Here is a 17,310-nt window from a genome sequence, read left to right on the forward strand (position 1 = left end):
GTAAAATAGTTTCCCAAGCAATTTTAACCCCTATCTCCTCTCCCAAAAGAGAAACAAACAAAAGAATAAAAAAAAGCAAATTTTGCTTAGTCATGGTATGTTTTTAAGTTCTCTGTCATAGAATATCAAATCTTTAAATTTCTTTTAGTTAGCTGCTTTTGTCAAGTATCTCACTTATTTTATAGTTTAAAGAATTGTATTTCTAATACTTCTTTCATATATCACCACTTCTATTTAAAATTTTTTTTTAATTATGGAAAACTTGAAACATACATAAAAGTAGAGAATATAATGAACCCTCATGTCCCTGTCCTCCTGCTTCCACAGTTGTCACTATTTTGCCCACCTGGTTTGCTAACATTTTCAATATAAATAATACCACATTTAAAAATATTCTCTTTAGAAAAGAGGCTTGGTGTTTAAGAGGAAAAAAAAACAAACTCAAAACAAGAAACAAAAACTGTGCCCAAGCTTTATCTGATTATGGCTATTTATAGAGAACTGATAATTATATAAAATATTTTTTTAGTTCATATACCATTCTCTGTATCAGAAATACTCAGTTTTGTGCCTTTCGCATTGAAATGAATTAGCCAAGTCATTTGTTCCATCATTAGATTGCAGGTATGACTTAACTGTGCTTATAATCTTGTCTTAAATATTTAAAAAATTTAACTCATTTGTTTCAACAAAGCAACCAAAAGCAGATATTTTTTTGGAGATGATGTAGTTTGATGATACTGGTTTCCTTTCCCTCCTGTATTGAGAGTCAGCTATAGTTGAGGAAGCTGGCCATCTGGAGGGTGAGTTGAACAGGCTGTTCTCACTTTCTGGGGCTAGGTGCTGTCAAGCATATAGTTAGCTACAGTTGAAGGCAGAGTGGGGTTAGGGCCTTAATCTGGTATAAATACTGCTGTGGCAGGGTTGAGGGGAAGTGGTGTCTACTGTAGAGGTTGCTGGTGGGAGACTATCTGGAGGAGAAGGCATTGGTGTTGACAGGCAGAAAAGGAAGGAAGGCTCATGGAGTCTGAGCAAAAAAGTGATGTTGGGGGAATGATCTTTGTCCCTCGTGGCTAGAGTGTAGATTTGGGGAAAGCATATAGTAGGAAATAAGACTGGAAAGGTGGAGATAATAATGACAGTATAAAATATGACAGTATGAAGAAGTGAACAGGTAATGAGCATTTACCGGGCAGTGCTTTAAATGCTTTACATGTGCTATGTCATCGATAGCAGCACTATTTTATGGGGTAATCTTCACTTTGTAAATGAGGGCACTTAGTCAACTAGGAGTTTAGAACTTTGCGTGAGGCCACCTAGTAAGTTGTGGAACCAGGAGTTAAACTAGGGCAGGCTGACTCCGGAGCCTGACGGCTTTGGGCCTTGAACACCAGGTTAAGCAGCACAAAGCACTTTTTGGGGGTCCTACCATGGACAGTGACCTAGCAGTATATTAACTGAGTTTTAAAAGCAGAGATCTTTTTTTTTTTTAGCTGTACGTGGGCCTCTCACTGTTGTGGCCTCTCCCGTTGTGGAGCACAGGCTCCGGACGCGCAGGCTCAGCGGCCATGGCTCACGGGCCCAGCCACTCTGCAGCATGTGGGATCTTCCCGGACCGGGGCACGAACCCATGTCCCCTGCATCGGCAGGCGGACTCTCAACCACTGGGCCACCAGGGAAGCCCGCAAATATCTTTAATAGTTTATTTTCATGAGCTTTTCACCTTTACTGGAGTTTTAAACATTGGAGGTACTTAAAGGTTGTTTCATAGTTGTGGCTTTAGCTAGATTCCATGTCAACTTTTATGTTGGCTGAATTTCTTGGACCATTTTTTCCTGATTATAAAACATGTGCATAGGGCTTCCCTGGTGGTGCAGTGGTTGAGAGTCCGCCTGCCGATGCAGGGGACACGGGTTCGTGCCCTGATCCAGGAAGATCCCACATGCCGCAGAGCGGCTGGGGCCGTGAGCCATGGCCGCTGAGCCTGCGCGTCCGGAGCCTGTGCTCTGCAACGGGAGAGGCCACAACAGTGAGAGGCCCGCGTACCGCAAAAAACAAACAAACATGTGCATATTTATAAAAGTTGTGATGCACTGAAAAGTGTAAAGAAGACAATAAAAACCGTCCAGTCTTTTATTAGCCAAAGACATTCAATATTAATAGTTTATGTATTTTCTTCCAGAGTTTTTTCTATTCTGTTTTTTGTTTTTAACTTTCCTGAGACTGCGCTTTGATGAAGATTTTGAGTTCTTTCTGATAAAATATAATGCATGCCTTTTCCCCTCATGTAATATAATTGTTTTAAGAACTTAAATGATTACATAATATTTTATCATGTGAATGTACAATAATCTTTGTCCTCTTTTCTTTTGAAAGTGTTGTTGAACATTTTTATTGTTTCTGATTTTTTATTTTTGATGATGTACTTTTGTATATAAATTTTGTATTTTTCATCATGAAATGTATTTCTAAAAGAGGTTGAATGTGAAGCAAAATAGACTACAAGCAGAATGTGAATCAGTGTTACATGAAGAAAATTGTATGGGAATAATACTTACTTTTGCTGAAGCTCATGTTCAAGTATACCATGTATAGATTTGAAGATTATAAATTGAGAAATAAAGCATAAGATTCGAGCAAGAAAAATGGACTGGGACTGGCTAATTAAATTTGAGAAGAGAGGTTGAGTGTCTTGATGTTCAGCTGGAGAAGAAGCTGAGGAATAAGTCTCTGTGCATCTGAAGCGTGTTTTGTAGGCTTTGTATAGTTATTTTCTGTTTCTTCAGAGTGCATAAAAAAACATGAACGTAAGTTAGTATGGAGGAATTTAGCATACAGTTTGATTCAGGATTGAAAATTCTCGGTATAGTTTATCATGAGAATTATTCTTGGAGATGGGTAGATTTTCACTATAAATTTAGGATTTTATTCTGCATAAGGAGGAAGGGGTGCTTAAGATGGCGATTTAAAGGTATAACTAGACCTTTATTTCTAAGATTTATTTTAATATTAGTTCTAGTTTTCTTACCTGTTGTGTGTTTCTTTTTGGATATTTCCACATAAGAGCAGCATTACTATGTTAAAGTTTGCAGTTTTGATTGAAAGGACAAACCAGAACAAGAAACAAACAAATAAAACTCCACACAGGCAGCTAGCAAAATAGCATGCCCGTGTATGTAACTGATTTGCATGACTGTGAATGAGAGGTCCCCAAAGTTGAACATCCAGTCTAGTGAGGCCAGCGGAATTTGAAATATAGGTTGGGAAATGTTGACATTAACACATCAGTCATATGTGTTAGGATTGTGACAGTATGGCTGCTGATACCCCATGCCAGTCATTTATACAGAATTGCCATTGATCAAGAAAATCCTAGTTTAAGATTTTAAGGTTTAAGATTCTAGGTTTAAGATTTCGTTTCATTACAGAATGCCCATTCATTTTAGAAACTTTAAAAAATACTGAAGATAAGAATAACAATTTCCTGCAGTTCCTCTCTCTGGAGATAACTATTTGCATTTTGTGTATAACCTGTCTTTTTTTTTTTTCTCTGCACACAGTTACTCTCTCCTTTTTAAAAATGAATATATTTGCATACTGCTTTATAGCCCACTTTTTCTATATAAGACAGTATTTTCCATGTTGTTATTCTATCATTCTAACGTGCTTATTGAACATCTCCTAGGCTATAATAGAAATATGAGATTGAGATTCACCAAGCAGTAGATACTATCACTTGAGTAAGAATATAACATAAATAATTACTAAAATATAGTGGTTGATAAGTAAACGCAAGTTCAGAGGAGAGATTGGAGTGGCTTTAAGCTGGATGAGGGAGAATTAAGGTGGTCTTGAAGAGTGGATAGGATTTAGGTAAAGAAAGGGCAAGTTTTAGGAAGGGGGAATGATTTGAGCATTGATGCAGAAGGAGGTTAAGTGGCATTTTATAGAATGCCATGCTGAGCTCTGAGTTCAGGGCGATAAGATTTGATCTAATGTTCCTAAGTTACAGAGGGGTTAAATCCAGGTTGAAAGTCTGTGCTTCAGGGATGTATGCGTGGCAGCTAAAGGTGTGATGAAATGGGACAAGGGATGAGCTGTCTTTAAGTAAAACAGTTCCCAAATCGGCTGTGCTCAAGAATAACCTGGAAGTTCTTGTTTAAAAACAACCAGATTCTTGAGTCCTTCTCCACGCTTCCTGAGTCAGGATCTTTTGGGGTGGAGTCTGCAGTCTAGTTTTGGCAACCTCCTGTACTGTTTCTGACATACTGTCTGGCCTAGGAGATGCTTAGTTTAGGAGGCCTCTGTAATATGTGTGAAATAGGGACTGATATAAGGACATGGACCAGGGTGATAACAGTAGGCGTGGACGAGAATGGAAAGGCATGAGGCATTTTGAAAATCGATAGAATTTAGTGAGACTGTTTAGAGTAGCTAAAGAAGTCAGCAGTTACTAGCATGGTTGTGGTGTCGGGGGCACGTGTAGAGATGGCAGTGTGAGCTGTGTAAGGAAGGGATGAGGATGCCTTTTAGGCATAGTGAGTTGAGGTAGTAATGTGGCACTGCACGCAGCATCCAGCAGCTGTTGGACTAGATACTGAGTGAGCGGTCAGGGTAGAGAAGAGAGTCTGGAATTATTAGTTCAGAGTAAATCTTTGAAGTACTTCTTTTAGAGGGAAAGATGTATAGAAGAATGAGTTGGAGGGGCCAGACGATGGAACTGGAGAGTAACACCTGAGTTTGGAGCCAAAGGTGAAAGAGACATGGAGGATGATTGGTACCCTGAAATACAAGGTCACACATTTTAAGAATTTTTTAGGAGGTAGCATTTCTCTAAGTTCCACAAAAGTCTAGCAGGGAAAATAAGTGCAACTAAACTCATTTTACTACTCTTAGTAATAGGCTTATTGGAAGAAAATGTAAGCTGTTAATAATAGTGTGTGTTTTTTTTATTATTTCTGGATCTTGTTGTTTTTCTGTATTTTTGAAATTCAAGGATAATTAAAAAACAGTGGTTCATAAGATTATATATAATTATATGTATTAAAGTACACATAATCAACTAAGTATATGTGTGCATGTACTTATGTAAATTAATTACATATAATATATACTTTATAAATAAAATTGTGTGTATATAAAATACTTTAGAAACACACACATACATATAAATACTTTAGACCATTCTATTTAGAAAAGTCGGTACTATCAGAAAGGAAAGAGTGAGCAGTTTTTTTATTGCATTTCTTAGAAACTAGTTATGAGAAGGGGTCGCAGACTATTATTGATTGAACATATTCTTCCTAAGTGTCTTCTGTCTGATAGATATGCTTTGTTTCTGGAATACATGCATGCATGAGATCACCCCAGATGTCAGGTTAGGGAGGGAAATGTAACGGGGGATGACACTGAGCGCTGGGTCTCAACCTTGTTTGATTCTCAAAGCACCTAGAGGTCGTTGGGCCACCCCTTTTTAATTCCTCTTATGAGCAGGATCGATTTGAGTAATAGAAAGTTTGAGTATGTTATGTGTAGGTGATGTGAAGCAAGCGCATCAGCAGAAGAGATTGAAAAAATTTGTTTTGTTCATATTACTTTGCTTTTAATTCCTATTTACAAAGGATTCCTGTACCCAGTTCCAGCATGTGAGGGTGTGTGTGTGTGTGTGTGTGTGTGTGTGTGTGTGTGTGTGTGTGTGTGTATGTTTTTCACGGGGGAGGGGCTTTTTCACACCAAGCAGTTCTCAGATGGCAGCGGGGTGTCTGAGAATTCAGCCCAATTCTCACACTGTCTACCTGGTAAAGGGCTCAGTCCTGTAAGACCCTCCACTTCTGACACCAAGCACAAGCCCAGGTTGTTACCTGGGCGTCTGACTGGCTACAAACTGGAGGTTCCTGTGACCTCCTCCTTAGGTTTGATTCATTTCCTAGAATAGCTCACAGAACTCACTTTTCTTATTTTGGCCGCGCCTCGAAGCTTGTGAGATCTTAGTTCCCCAACCAGGGATCGAACCTGGGCCCTGGCAGCGAAAACGCCGAGTCCTGACCACTGGACCGCCAGGGAATTTCTCAACACAAGAATTTGTGTGGATTGGATGTGGGGTAAGCAATAGCAAAGAGGTCCTAGATGATATTAGGGTTTTAGTTTGGGAGATTGGGGTGTAGTGATACCCGTTAACCAAAACTGAGAGTACAGGAAGGAGAAGTGGATTTTTTTCCTGTCCTGCCTGGTCATTCCTCGTCTTTTTTGATCAAGAGAGAAGAGTGGGGAAATGACAAATTGAGTTTAATGTGGGACCTGAGATCAGCGGCTTTGGAGTCTGTTTGGTTAGATTTGAATCTTATCTCTCTACAATTCGTCCTGTGTGACTTGGGGCAACTTCACCTCTCTGGGTCTTAGTTTCCTCACCTGTAAAACGGGTAATAGTGCTACTTAACTTATGTAATTATTTATGAGAATTAAGTGAATTAAAGGAAAATGTTTATTTGTACATTAAATATAAGATACCTCATATGCAGTTATAAGTGGGAAACAAAATCAAGCTCGTTCACTGGACTCTCAGAAATGTGGGCCTGAACCTTAAAGGAGAGAGGTGGGCTAGAGGCAAGTTGGTATTTTCAGTCTGCTTAATTGCACATATAACTAAGATAGTACTTAATGTTGCCTTTCAACCAAATCTTAGAAGTGAGCCTTCTGGAACTTAGGTCTGCTTATGACAGGGATATGTCCTAGTATCTACTTTATATAGTAGTAGTCACTCTCCAGTAGTGGAAGTTAGGTTCCTGAAAAGTGCTGTGGTCTGAATATTAATGTTTGAGGAACTTGGAGTATAAGAGAATACATGCAGATAGGTTGATAGACTTGAAGGTTGAAATAAACCTGTGAAAATCATTGTTTTCACACTCACTAAAGGAGACAAAGGATGGCAAGCAAAATAAAGTATCACTGGTAGTTTATATGTTTTTTTAAAAAATAAATTATTTATTTATCTTGGTTGTGTTGGGTCTTTGTTGCTGTGCACGGACTTTCTCTAGTTTTGGCGAGCGGGGGCTACTCTTCATTGCGGCGCGTGGGCTTCTTGTTGCGGTGGCTTCTCTTGTTGTGGAGCACGCGCTCTAGGCGTGTGGGCTCTAGAGCGCAGGCTCAGTAGTTGTGGCGCACGGGCTTAGTTGCTCCGTGGCATGTGGGATCTTCCCGGACCAGGGATCGAACCCGTGTCCCCTGCATTGGCAGGCGGGGTCTTAACCACCGCGCCACCAGGGAAGTCTCTGTATGTTTTGAATTAGTGGCAGGGTACCGTACTTTAATTTGGTCATAGCTTACTCCTAGAAACTTTTCAGTCTCTGCCCACCAGTCTTAAAAAAGATATTTGTCAATGCGTTATGTGTTGTAACAGGTAATATGCCTATGAGTTATTTCCCTCCTGTTTTCCTGTATTTATTGCCATATACGAATACTCAGTGCCTAATTTTGTCTCAGTTTAGCCCAGATATAGTCCTGGAGAGGCCAGGTAACTTGGTGCTTGAGGTAGCAAAAATTGGGACAATATTTATTTAATCCACTCAGCTCTGTCTTCTTGAACCTTTTCTCTGGTGCTCACTCAGGGTTGTGTTAGTTCTTTATGTACAGTTTCATGAGAAATCACATCCTTCTTCCCCTTAAACCCATGTATCAGCTACTTCCACTTCCACCGTGCCATTGGAGTCATATATTCCAAGACCCAGGTTTTCAGTCCTTCATGTTCTTTTTATCTTGCCTGAGGCTTCAGTGCAAAAATAACTTATCTGCTGTTGGTTTTTACACTCTTTTCATCTTGTCTCCTTAATTCTTTTGTTTTTTTTTTTTTTTTGGTAAAGGGAATATAGAACGAACTGTTACATGCTGTAATCAGAATTTCTCTGCTAGGTTGACTTTGCAGGAGAGTTACTTTTCCATTCCCCTAAAGTGAAATACTTTATACAAATTAATTTACTGCTTATGAGCTTTATTTCATGTTTGGTATGGTTGAGGCAGAAGAGTGGTGAGTCTAAAATCAGACTAAGTCACCTAGATTCTTGCAGGTTTGCAATTTTCTCCTAACCATTTCAATGATCCCTAATGAGAGGCATCTTGGAGTGGTGGAAAGTAGTGAACTTTGGTGTGGGACCAGAGTTCTCAAGCTGTGCCCATAGGCCAGGCAGGTTAATCTCTCTGACCCTTGATTTCCCCACCGTTGAAATAACAGTGCCTACTTGTACGGTGTGTGGTGTGTGTCAACGTCTGTGAAGTGTCTCAGCTGATGGTGTATAGCAAATGGCTTTTTCCCTGCACTTTTACTCATAATTTCGATTTGATATCATCATAATGCTTTTTGCCTTTTTACTTTTTTTTTTTTTTTTTTTTTTAAGACTGTGACTATTTCTTAGGGATCCTGGGGGAAATCATAAATGTTCTTGGTTTTTAGGATTTCTCTTGAAAGCCCCAGTTAGTGAAAGGACTTTTTTCTGTGGATGCCATTTGATCATCTTATTGGGAATTAGAGTTATAGATTTTTTATTTTCCTTGTGTGTTAGGTATCAGAACATTTCCCCCATGACTCCTTTGGCTATTATAATTCTTGAAAATCTATTTCTAAAATTATTATCTGGAAAAAAGACATTTTCTTCTATCACTTCCTTGCTCTGTTAGTGTAAATGAGCAGAAGTTTATAAGGAAAGCTAATCACAGAGTATAATTTTAAGATAATCACATTGTAATTTGATCCATGGAACCAAATTTTAGGTCTTTCAAATTCGTTTTCATTTTTTTTTTAACATCTTCATTGGAGTATAATTGCTTTACAATGGTGTGTTAGTTTCTGCTTTATAACAAAGTGAATCAGCTGTACATATACATATATCCCCATATCTCCTCCCTCTTGCGCCTCCCTTCCATGCTCCCTATCCCACCCCTCTAGGTGGTCACAAAGCATGGAGCTGATCTCCCTGTGCTATGCGGCTGCTTCCCACTAGCTATCTATTTTACATTTGGGAGTACATATAAGTCCATGCCACTCTCTCAACTTTGTTTTCAGTTTTGTAGCTTGTTATTTTTTTATTTTTTTGTAGCTTATTCTTAATTGGCATCTTCTGAACTATCAGAATTGTCCTTTTAAATCTCATTGTGCATTATATTTTATTTTTTCATGTGGGTTAAATTTTTAAAATTGTGAATATATGAGAATATATATTGATATAACACATAAAATTAAAAGATCATAAAAAAAACAACTGTATACTTGTACCCAGCTTAAGAAATAAAATAGTACCTACTAATACTTCTGAAACTTGTATCAGACTGAGTTTTTTCACTGGCTGCTTATGATACTTCCCTACTACTTTAGTTATTTTGGAACTAGATATAGGGCTTCCCTGTTAGCTCAGTTGTTAAGAAACCGCCAGCCAATGCAGGGGACATGGGTTCAAGCCCAGGTCCGGGAAGATCCCACATGCTGCGGAGCAGATAGGCCCGAGCGCCACAGATACTGAGCCTGAGCTCTAGAACCTGCGAGCCACAACTACTGAGCCCGCGTGCTACAACTACTGAAGCCCGCACGCCTAGAGCCTGGGCTCCGCAATAAGAGAAGCCACCACAACGAGAAGCCCGCGCACCACAGCGAAGAGTAGCCCCCGCTCGCTGCAACTAGAGAAAGCCCACGCACAGCAACAAAGACCCATCACAGTCAAAAATAAATAAATAAAATTATTTAAAAAAAAACAAAACTAGATACAGTTTTTAGTTTTGCCTCAGTACAAAACATTGTGTCATTAGAGAATACATTAATACCTGCCATTTAGTTTAACTCTTCAGTTAATCTGGATTTGCCGTATCATGCTAATGCATTCATTTCAATCATAGTTTTGCCACTCTAGTTTTTTTCAGATTTGTAGTAATTTTATAAATCTCAGCATGACAGTGCTTTTGATTAGGTGTCTCGATATCCTCCCACCCTCTCTCCCCTCCTCTCATCTCCCCCACCCCTCTTGAGAAAGAGAGACAGACAAAAAGAGCGAGTCTGATACCTTCCTGAGCATACCATGCACGTAAACTCAGCTTGTTGAAATTCTGTTATCCCTGCAGATGTGCTGTAGGTTAATTTTATGCAGTGATTTTCAGACAACTAAAAATTGGTTTGTAAGTTAACTTCAGAAACCACTTAAGCTCAGTTCCTAGATCGTTCATAGACCATTATATTGCCTTGGGCAAAATGTGAGCTAAAACATACTGTAAAAGATTTTGAGGACTATGGGAGGTTCCTATGGTAAGGATAGTAGATGCTTTTTGTTGGCATCTAATTTTGCTCCATAATTTGTGAATGGCTCCATTTGTGGGGGGAAAGATAAAAAAATCACTGTAGGTTTTTCTCAGAAAAAAAGAAAAATATGACTGTCTGGATTTGTAAGCTTCTTTAGAAAGAAAATTGTATCTATAATTGCAAAGTACATTTGTTGTTCGCTGTTACTTACTTATTGTCATTAAAACTCACATCTATTTTTTGAAAAGTGACCAGCCTGAAGGATATATTGGAATAATCACTAGAATCTTTATTTAAAGTAATCTAAGGTCAAGACTTGAGGAGTTTATCATTTCTCAGTATATGATGGTTTAGTTGCTGCATATGTCAGCAGCAGATTTTGTAACTTACAGAAATTCTTTACCCTTTGCTAAAGGCTGCTCTTCAAATGAGTGTGATTAAATGGTTGATTTTTTTTCTAAAAGATGTCAGTTTTAGGGTGAGACCATTTTGATAATCCAGAGTCAGATGCATTATCCATTGTGCCACTGGCCGACTCATCTTTTCCTATTGAAACCATTGAAGTTGGCAGGGTATAGGTAGCATTGTGACATCTTACAGGTGAAGAATGTGATGTCAAGAGCCTGAAGGATTTGAAAATGTGCAGTTCATGGCAAGAGATTTAAAAATTCACATTTTCCTTTACCATGGTTTATGCTAGAATTGTAAAGACTGACCATTTATGAGGGAAAAATTATTAGAAAACTATGTCTTTGAAGTAAAAAATCTTGAATCTTGATGATTCAAATATTATTCTTGCAAATAAAACTATTTTGATGCACTACTTTAATGTTCATCCGTTTATCTGTCCATATCGCCTTTCCCCCAAGTTGGGTACTAATTGGTCACATGCCTAGGGTTTTCCTTGATACCACAGCAGCATCTAAGCTGGAAAAGTGGTTCTTCAGGAATGGAATCTGGAATCCAGGGAATGATTTCAGACCCAGGTAGTTCCTAATTTACAAGTAATTCATACATGTAAACCCCTTCCCTGAGCTGCTCTTTCAGTTGCTGCTATTTGGAGTACAGAATTTGAGCTTTTAAAGAACTTCTGGGGTTCAAAAGTAAGTAGAAGCAGAAATAAGTGAAAAGCAGAAATATTTGGTGGCAATAAATAGTCAAATCCATATTATGACCCACTTGCATAAAAATGTTTTTCCTCAAACTATCTCAGTAGTTTTTAACATTATTTTGCAACACTGTTAGAATTCTATCATTTAGGGGTTTATTTGGGCTAACTAGCTAGCATCCTTGTTGAAAACTGCAAATATTAAAGTGAATTATTTCAGCCCTGTTGATTTCTTCCTATCACATACCTGAAATGAACTACACTGAGGCAGTAGGAGCTTTGGGTGGTAATTTAGGAACATACTTAGGGGAAAGCGTTGTTATTAGCAGGATGATTGGAATGTCATAATGTAAAATTTAGGGAATTACAGGCATCAGGAGTTGAGAGAGTGCTAACAAAGGAAAACAACCTATTTCAGAATTTGTCTGGATAAAGAGAGGATCTAGAATTGGTTAAGTTTCTATGTTTCTTCTGCAGGGTCCCCAGTGCCCATGGCTGGTGTAATTATCTTTTGGGTTCAATAGATGTCTTTTGGCTAGTCTGGGAACTTGGCCAACATAAGCAACATTGTTTCATTAGGAATAATACTTACTTCCACAGCATCAATTTGAAAAATAGATTTTTAGACCAGACTCATTTATAAGTTAGGTTTCAGCCTGTGCTTGTCTTTGTCTTGTCTGTCATCACGTGCTCTCAGTTGACAATAGCTACCAGGTTGCTTTTCTTTCCCATCAGTCATGGAATTTGCTGGCCAATCATAAAATAGCAGTGGAAGTAATAAGTAGGAAGTAAAGTGAAAGAATTACAATAAGTACAAGAAGCCACTCCTAGAGCAAAAGAGGGCTTGTGGGCTTAGGGGAACAGTTGGTGAGCAGTGTCTCAGAACTTAATTTACCAGTAACATTGGTAGATTGATGTGATCGTTCCTATAGAGTAAGTTTCATTACCTCTGATAGTAAGCCATGGTGAAAAGTGAATTCACATTTACTGATTTGTGAATTGATGTAGATTACAAAATGTAGATGTTTTTTATTCGGATAAAATTACATAGAACAGTGTAATATTGACAGTTTATTTCATCCCTAGAAATGTGTGAAATTTTTGTTGGTAGTAGTCAGATTTTAAAACTGTTTTTCTCCCTGACAATTAAATATTTTATATTTTATATATAATTGCTTTTCATTAATGAAAAGTATTTTCGCGTAAACTTAAATAAATGTGAGGAAATGAATTTGCAGTAATTTTATCTCTATGTTTTGGGGATTGTATTTACATTAGATGTTCCTCAATTAGGGGTAATTGTCTTGCATCCTTATCTCTTATCATAATCTGTTTTTCTTCACACAGTGTTATAGTTTTGCTGCTGGACTCTTCCCTCCCTTCCCCCACCCCATCAGGATGATATGAGACTTGAAAGAAGACGATGCATACAGGTGACTCAAGTTTTGAAATACAGTAAAACTGTGGCTGTCTGAGAGAATGTGGGAACTGGTGGTATATTTTGAATGCGGGAGCTTTCTGATAAACAGCATTAGTGGGGAGAATTATTTAGATCAATAAATGCAAAGATAGTTGGGATATTTATTAAACTTGACTTTGGGAATCAGTTTGATAATCAGTGACAGATAGTGTTATTAATACAAATACAGCATAGTGATTGCTAGTACTTGACCTTTTCAAAAGGGGTGTTGGCTAATACTTTGGCGAGAATTGAAGTATTTCTGTTAAAAATAAATAAAATATTCACCTTTATGGTTGAATGCATGTTCCCCCAGATCCCTGTTAGAAGAGAGCAGATTTTTTAAAGGCATAGGGAGTAGATGTTAGTCGTGTGTCTTAAGTCTCTGATAATTCAGTTAAGGATATTATACCCATATGTATGATTCCTTAAAAAATATGGTCTGGGATTTTGTTTTTTCTTTCCTGCCTCTCCATCCCTTCCTTCATTCCTCTCTTTCTCCTTTCTTTCTTCCTTTTCTCCTTCCCGTTTATCCTTTTGTCATTTGTATTTATACAAGAGAAGCAGTATAGAAGGCATTTTTGAAAGAATATTTTTGATTGCTTTATAATTATTTGAGGTGATCTTATACATGGAAAAATGGAGGCTTGTTCCATCTGTGGCTGTGTTTGGGCTCTTGAAAATGTAGTGTAGCTAATGGATGAAGTGTTAACTAACTTTTAAACTTGAATGTTCTTAAATCAGGCCGATTAGGAGGTATTTTGTTGAACCAAGTGGCTTATATTTGCAGGCCTGGTCAGAGATAGTCTTATTTGATTTATAAACTGTTTAAAAGAGTGATCTTTAACTGGAAAAGAAGTAACCACATAAATCTTGGATAGATGCTTAATTACGTTATTGGTGAAGGTGTTAAGGATTTTGTGATTGCTTTTTATTTGGGTGATCTTTGTTTTCTAAGAAGAAAAAAAATTACCGTTTTTTGACTTCAGCTCGGGATTTTAAAAAACAATGTCTCAGGTGTGCCATTTTGTATGAAGAAATGTGCTTGAATATATATTAAATTTAATTATAGATCAAATCATACTTTACATTCATGAGGGACTCAAAGAATCTGATGATAATTCTTTTTTGAGTAAAAGGTGTTTGAGTAATTATCTCTGTAATCTGTCTCTCGGGTACACATGTATATTTGCCTGTACGTATTAGAGGTACACCATGTACACATGCTGGCTGAGTGGCTGACAAAAGCAACATGATGCTGAGGCTGAATGTCAGTGTCATAGAGGAATAAATAGGAATATTTACAGAAAAAATTATAGAATTTTATGAAAATTTTGTTGTCAGATTTTATACGTTTGACCTTTTGGTGCAGGAACAGTTGCTCAGCACTGTCAGCTCCCGGATTGCTCCTTGGGCACTATACTGCACATTGGCTATACCAAGTAGATGCTCACTTTCGCCTGAGGTCAGTAGAGGAACAAAGTATTTTGGGGGTATCTCATAGATTTATCCATGAATATTAATGATTTTGGAGATTTTCCCTTAAGAAATTTTGAGGTGGCAAAGTTGCTATTTTATTTCTAGTTTACCTTCATAAGATATGAAGAGTTTCTAAATAACTCTTTTTCTTGAAAGGCTTATGGATGAAATGAAATATCTAAAAAGTAAATCCAGTTTTTAAAGGTTATCTAGTTAATTTTATGAATGCTAGAACACACAAAAAAATTACAAATACTAGATTTATGATATAATCTAGTCTCTTACTCAGCCTCATAGTCTTTAAAAATTACCAACATTTACTGGCTTATAAAGGAAAAAACTCAAGAAGAAAGATCTGACTCTCTCTAATATACATATTAGCTGTTGGCGTATTTCCCTTTCAACAGTTTGAAAGTTAATAGTTGTTTTTGAATGTAAAATTAACAGCTTTCACAATCATCATTAATTAATGAAGTTTGCTCTTGTTTTACTGTGCACACATTTATTCTTCAACGGATAGAATTTTAACACATAAAAGCTCGTAAGGAGTTTTTTCATTGAAAGTTATTTCTAGAATGCTTTTGCCTACTTGAAAGTGAATACTGTTTCCCCAGGCATTCATGGTCCTGACTTTATGTTGGTTAGCTGTGATGATACCTTACTCTCTCATACCATTTCATTTTAGGTGCAGGTTCAGGGATGCTAGAAAGAACATTGAAGTATGCTTTGACTGACTGTCTTTCAAAAGCCACAGCTTAATAATCGATTTTTACTGAACAGCAAACCAAAGTTAAACTTCAATATATCTCTGGTACGTGTGTATATAGGTGTTCCTGTACTTAACTTAATTTGAGGGAATTTTTGCATATTTTAAAATATAGTTAGAATGTAAATTAGGTAAAATTAGATTATTTTTTGATTTTTGGGAAAAAAAATCATTTATGACCAAACATTTTATTTGGCTAACATTTGCTTTGTACCAGGTACTGTAATAGTGTTCTGCTCGTAAGGATCCCTGTACTTAGAATCAAGGAGCACATAGGAACACATTTCAATTGGAAGAGGGGGCAGATATATAACAAATTTTGCAGTGGATGTTTATGATAAATCTTAAACACTTGTCTGTTGAATTCAAGCCATCTAGAGTAAAAACAGAAAGCACTCTCTGGTTAATAGCATTTGCAGTAATGGCTTCACCTGATACCTTCATGCCGATGTTGTCAAAATCTACCTTTGTGTCCCACTCTTCTCTTCTGAGCTCCAGACTCATGTAACTGCCTCCTACATGTCTCTCCTGCACACACTCCCTCCTCTCCTATTTATCCCTGTTAGCGATGAGTGACACCGTTCTACCCAAGCACACTGTCATCTTGGGAACCTAGGAGCTACTTTTTACCGCTTTGAATTAAGTTATAACCAAATTCAGTTTATTTAGAATATAGAAATCACTTAGGAGATTAAATTTGGAAAATGCACTGCCTCAGAGATCACTGTGGACATTAACATAAAGGCGTTTGCATTTTTCCAGTTTATTTGATAAAAGGACCTCACCTTCCTTTTATTTCTTATTTATACCTGTTAACATCCAAGGGAACACTAGTGGGAAAAGCTGTTGGATACAGCAGTTGATACTGTTCTTTATTTGTTGGGCTTCTTTAACAACTGAAATTGTTTTTTAACAATAGTGATAGGCTAGTTGTTTTAAAACTTGAAATAGTTCTAGAACATACAGAACTGAAACTCTTTGAGGATGAATAACATTGGAAATTTGTTTATTTATTTTGAAAATCAATTCTTTTTTTATATAAATTTATTTATTTATTTTTGGCTGCGTTGGGTTTTTGTTGCTGCGTGCGGGGTTTCTCTAGTTGCGGCGAGCGGGGGCTACTCTTTGTTGCGGCGTGTGGGCTTCTCATTGCGGTGGCTTCTCTTGTTGCAGAGCATGGGCTCTAGGTGCGTGGGCTTCAGCAGTTGTGGCACGTGGGCTCAGTAGTTTTGGCTGGTGGGCTGTAGAATGCAGTCTCAGTAGTTGTGGGCTTAGTTGCTCCACAGCATGTGGGATCTTCCCGGATCAGGGCTCGAACCCATGTGCCCTGCATTGGCAGGTGGATTCTTAACAACTGCGCCACCAGGGAAGTCCCGGAAATTTATTTTAAATTCCGCTCATTTGTTCATATTGTCTGCCATATTTCTATGAATTTAAGTGCTTAAAACCATTTGATATGGCAGAGTTTTAATTCTAGATTAAAATGTGGGTTTTGTAGGGCAAAGTTTATATACTTCAGTGGTCACAAGAGTATGGCATACTATTGCAGAACAATTAGAAATCAGATCTGTATATTTAAATAAAATCAACTTCTGTAATTCCATTCATGTACAGGGTGCACTGGGGGAAATAAAAGGATATGTACATTTTGATATTTGGGAGTGTATTGCCCATTTTCTTCCTTTTGGACTTGTTCTTCATGTGGTCCTGCGTATCTGGTCTTTTTCTGTAAGTGTTTTCCCTCCTTTAGCTGTCATTCATTTCTTAACCCCGAGCGGTCTGATTTTGTGCTTAATAATTCAATGAATTGATGGGTTTTGGTGAATGGTAAATCTAGTGGATTTATTTTTGCTCTCAGATTTTAATTTTTTCTCCCAAGAAAAAATTGATAAATACTTGTATTTACCAAGTAATACAGCGTCAGTGAAAAAATTTGGAAATTTATGAGAATATAGGTAAGTGGAAGGAAACATACCCAGAGTTCTACTGCCCGTCGCACTATGGCACTTCCCCTTCTAGTGTTTTGTTTGCAATGCCATTTTTGATTAATTAATATCATCTGAATATCTGTTCAGGTTTGTGTGCTTGGGTAGAATCTATTTTTATGTTGTTTATATTTTCTCTTTTATTGCCTAGCATTATATTGTGAACATTTCCCTGTGTCATCAGAAACTTACTAACTATAGTGATCTGCTGTTCCTTTGAACTTGGAGCAAATTCAGAGC

General features: G+C 37.5%; 1 protein-coding gene across 3 annotated transcripts in view; it reads left to right on the plus strand.

Annotated features, from left to right (window-relative positions):
* DYRK1A (dual specificity tyrosine phosphorylation regulated kinase 1A) overlaps positions 1–17,310 on the plus strand; it is a 222,192-nt gene that overhangs the window by 115,440 nt on the left and 89,442 nt on the right. For all 3 annotated transcript variants that reach the window (XM_082654273.1, XM_082654275.1, XM_082654274.1), the window contains one exon: positions 12,729–12,814. In XM_082654273.1, the coding sequence (XP_082510399.1) occupies positions 12,805–12,814 (10 nt within the window). In that variant the 5' untranslated portion in view covers positions 12,729–12,804. The remainder of the gene's footprint in view (positions 1–12,728; positions 12,815–17,310) is intronic.

This window comes from Grampus griseus, assembly GCF_964374135.1.
Source record: "Grampus griseus genome assembly, chromosome: 5".
NCBI lineage: Eukaryota > Metazoa > Chordata > Mammalia > Artiodactyla > Delphinidae > Grampus > Grampus griseus.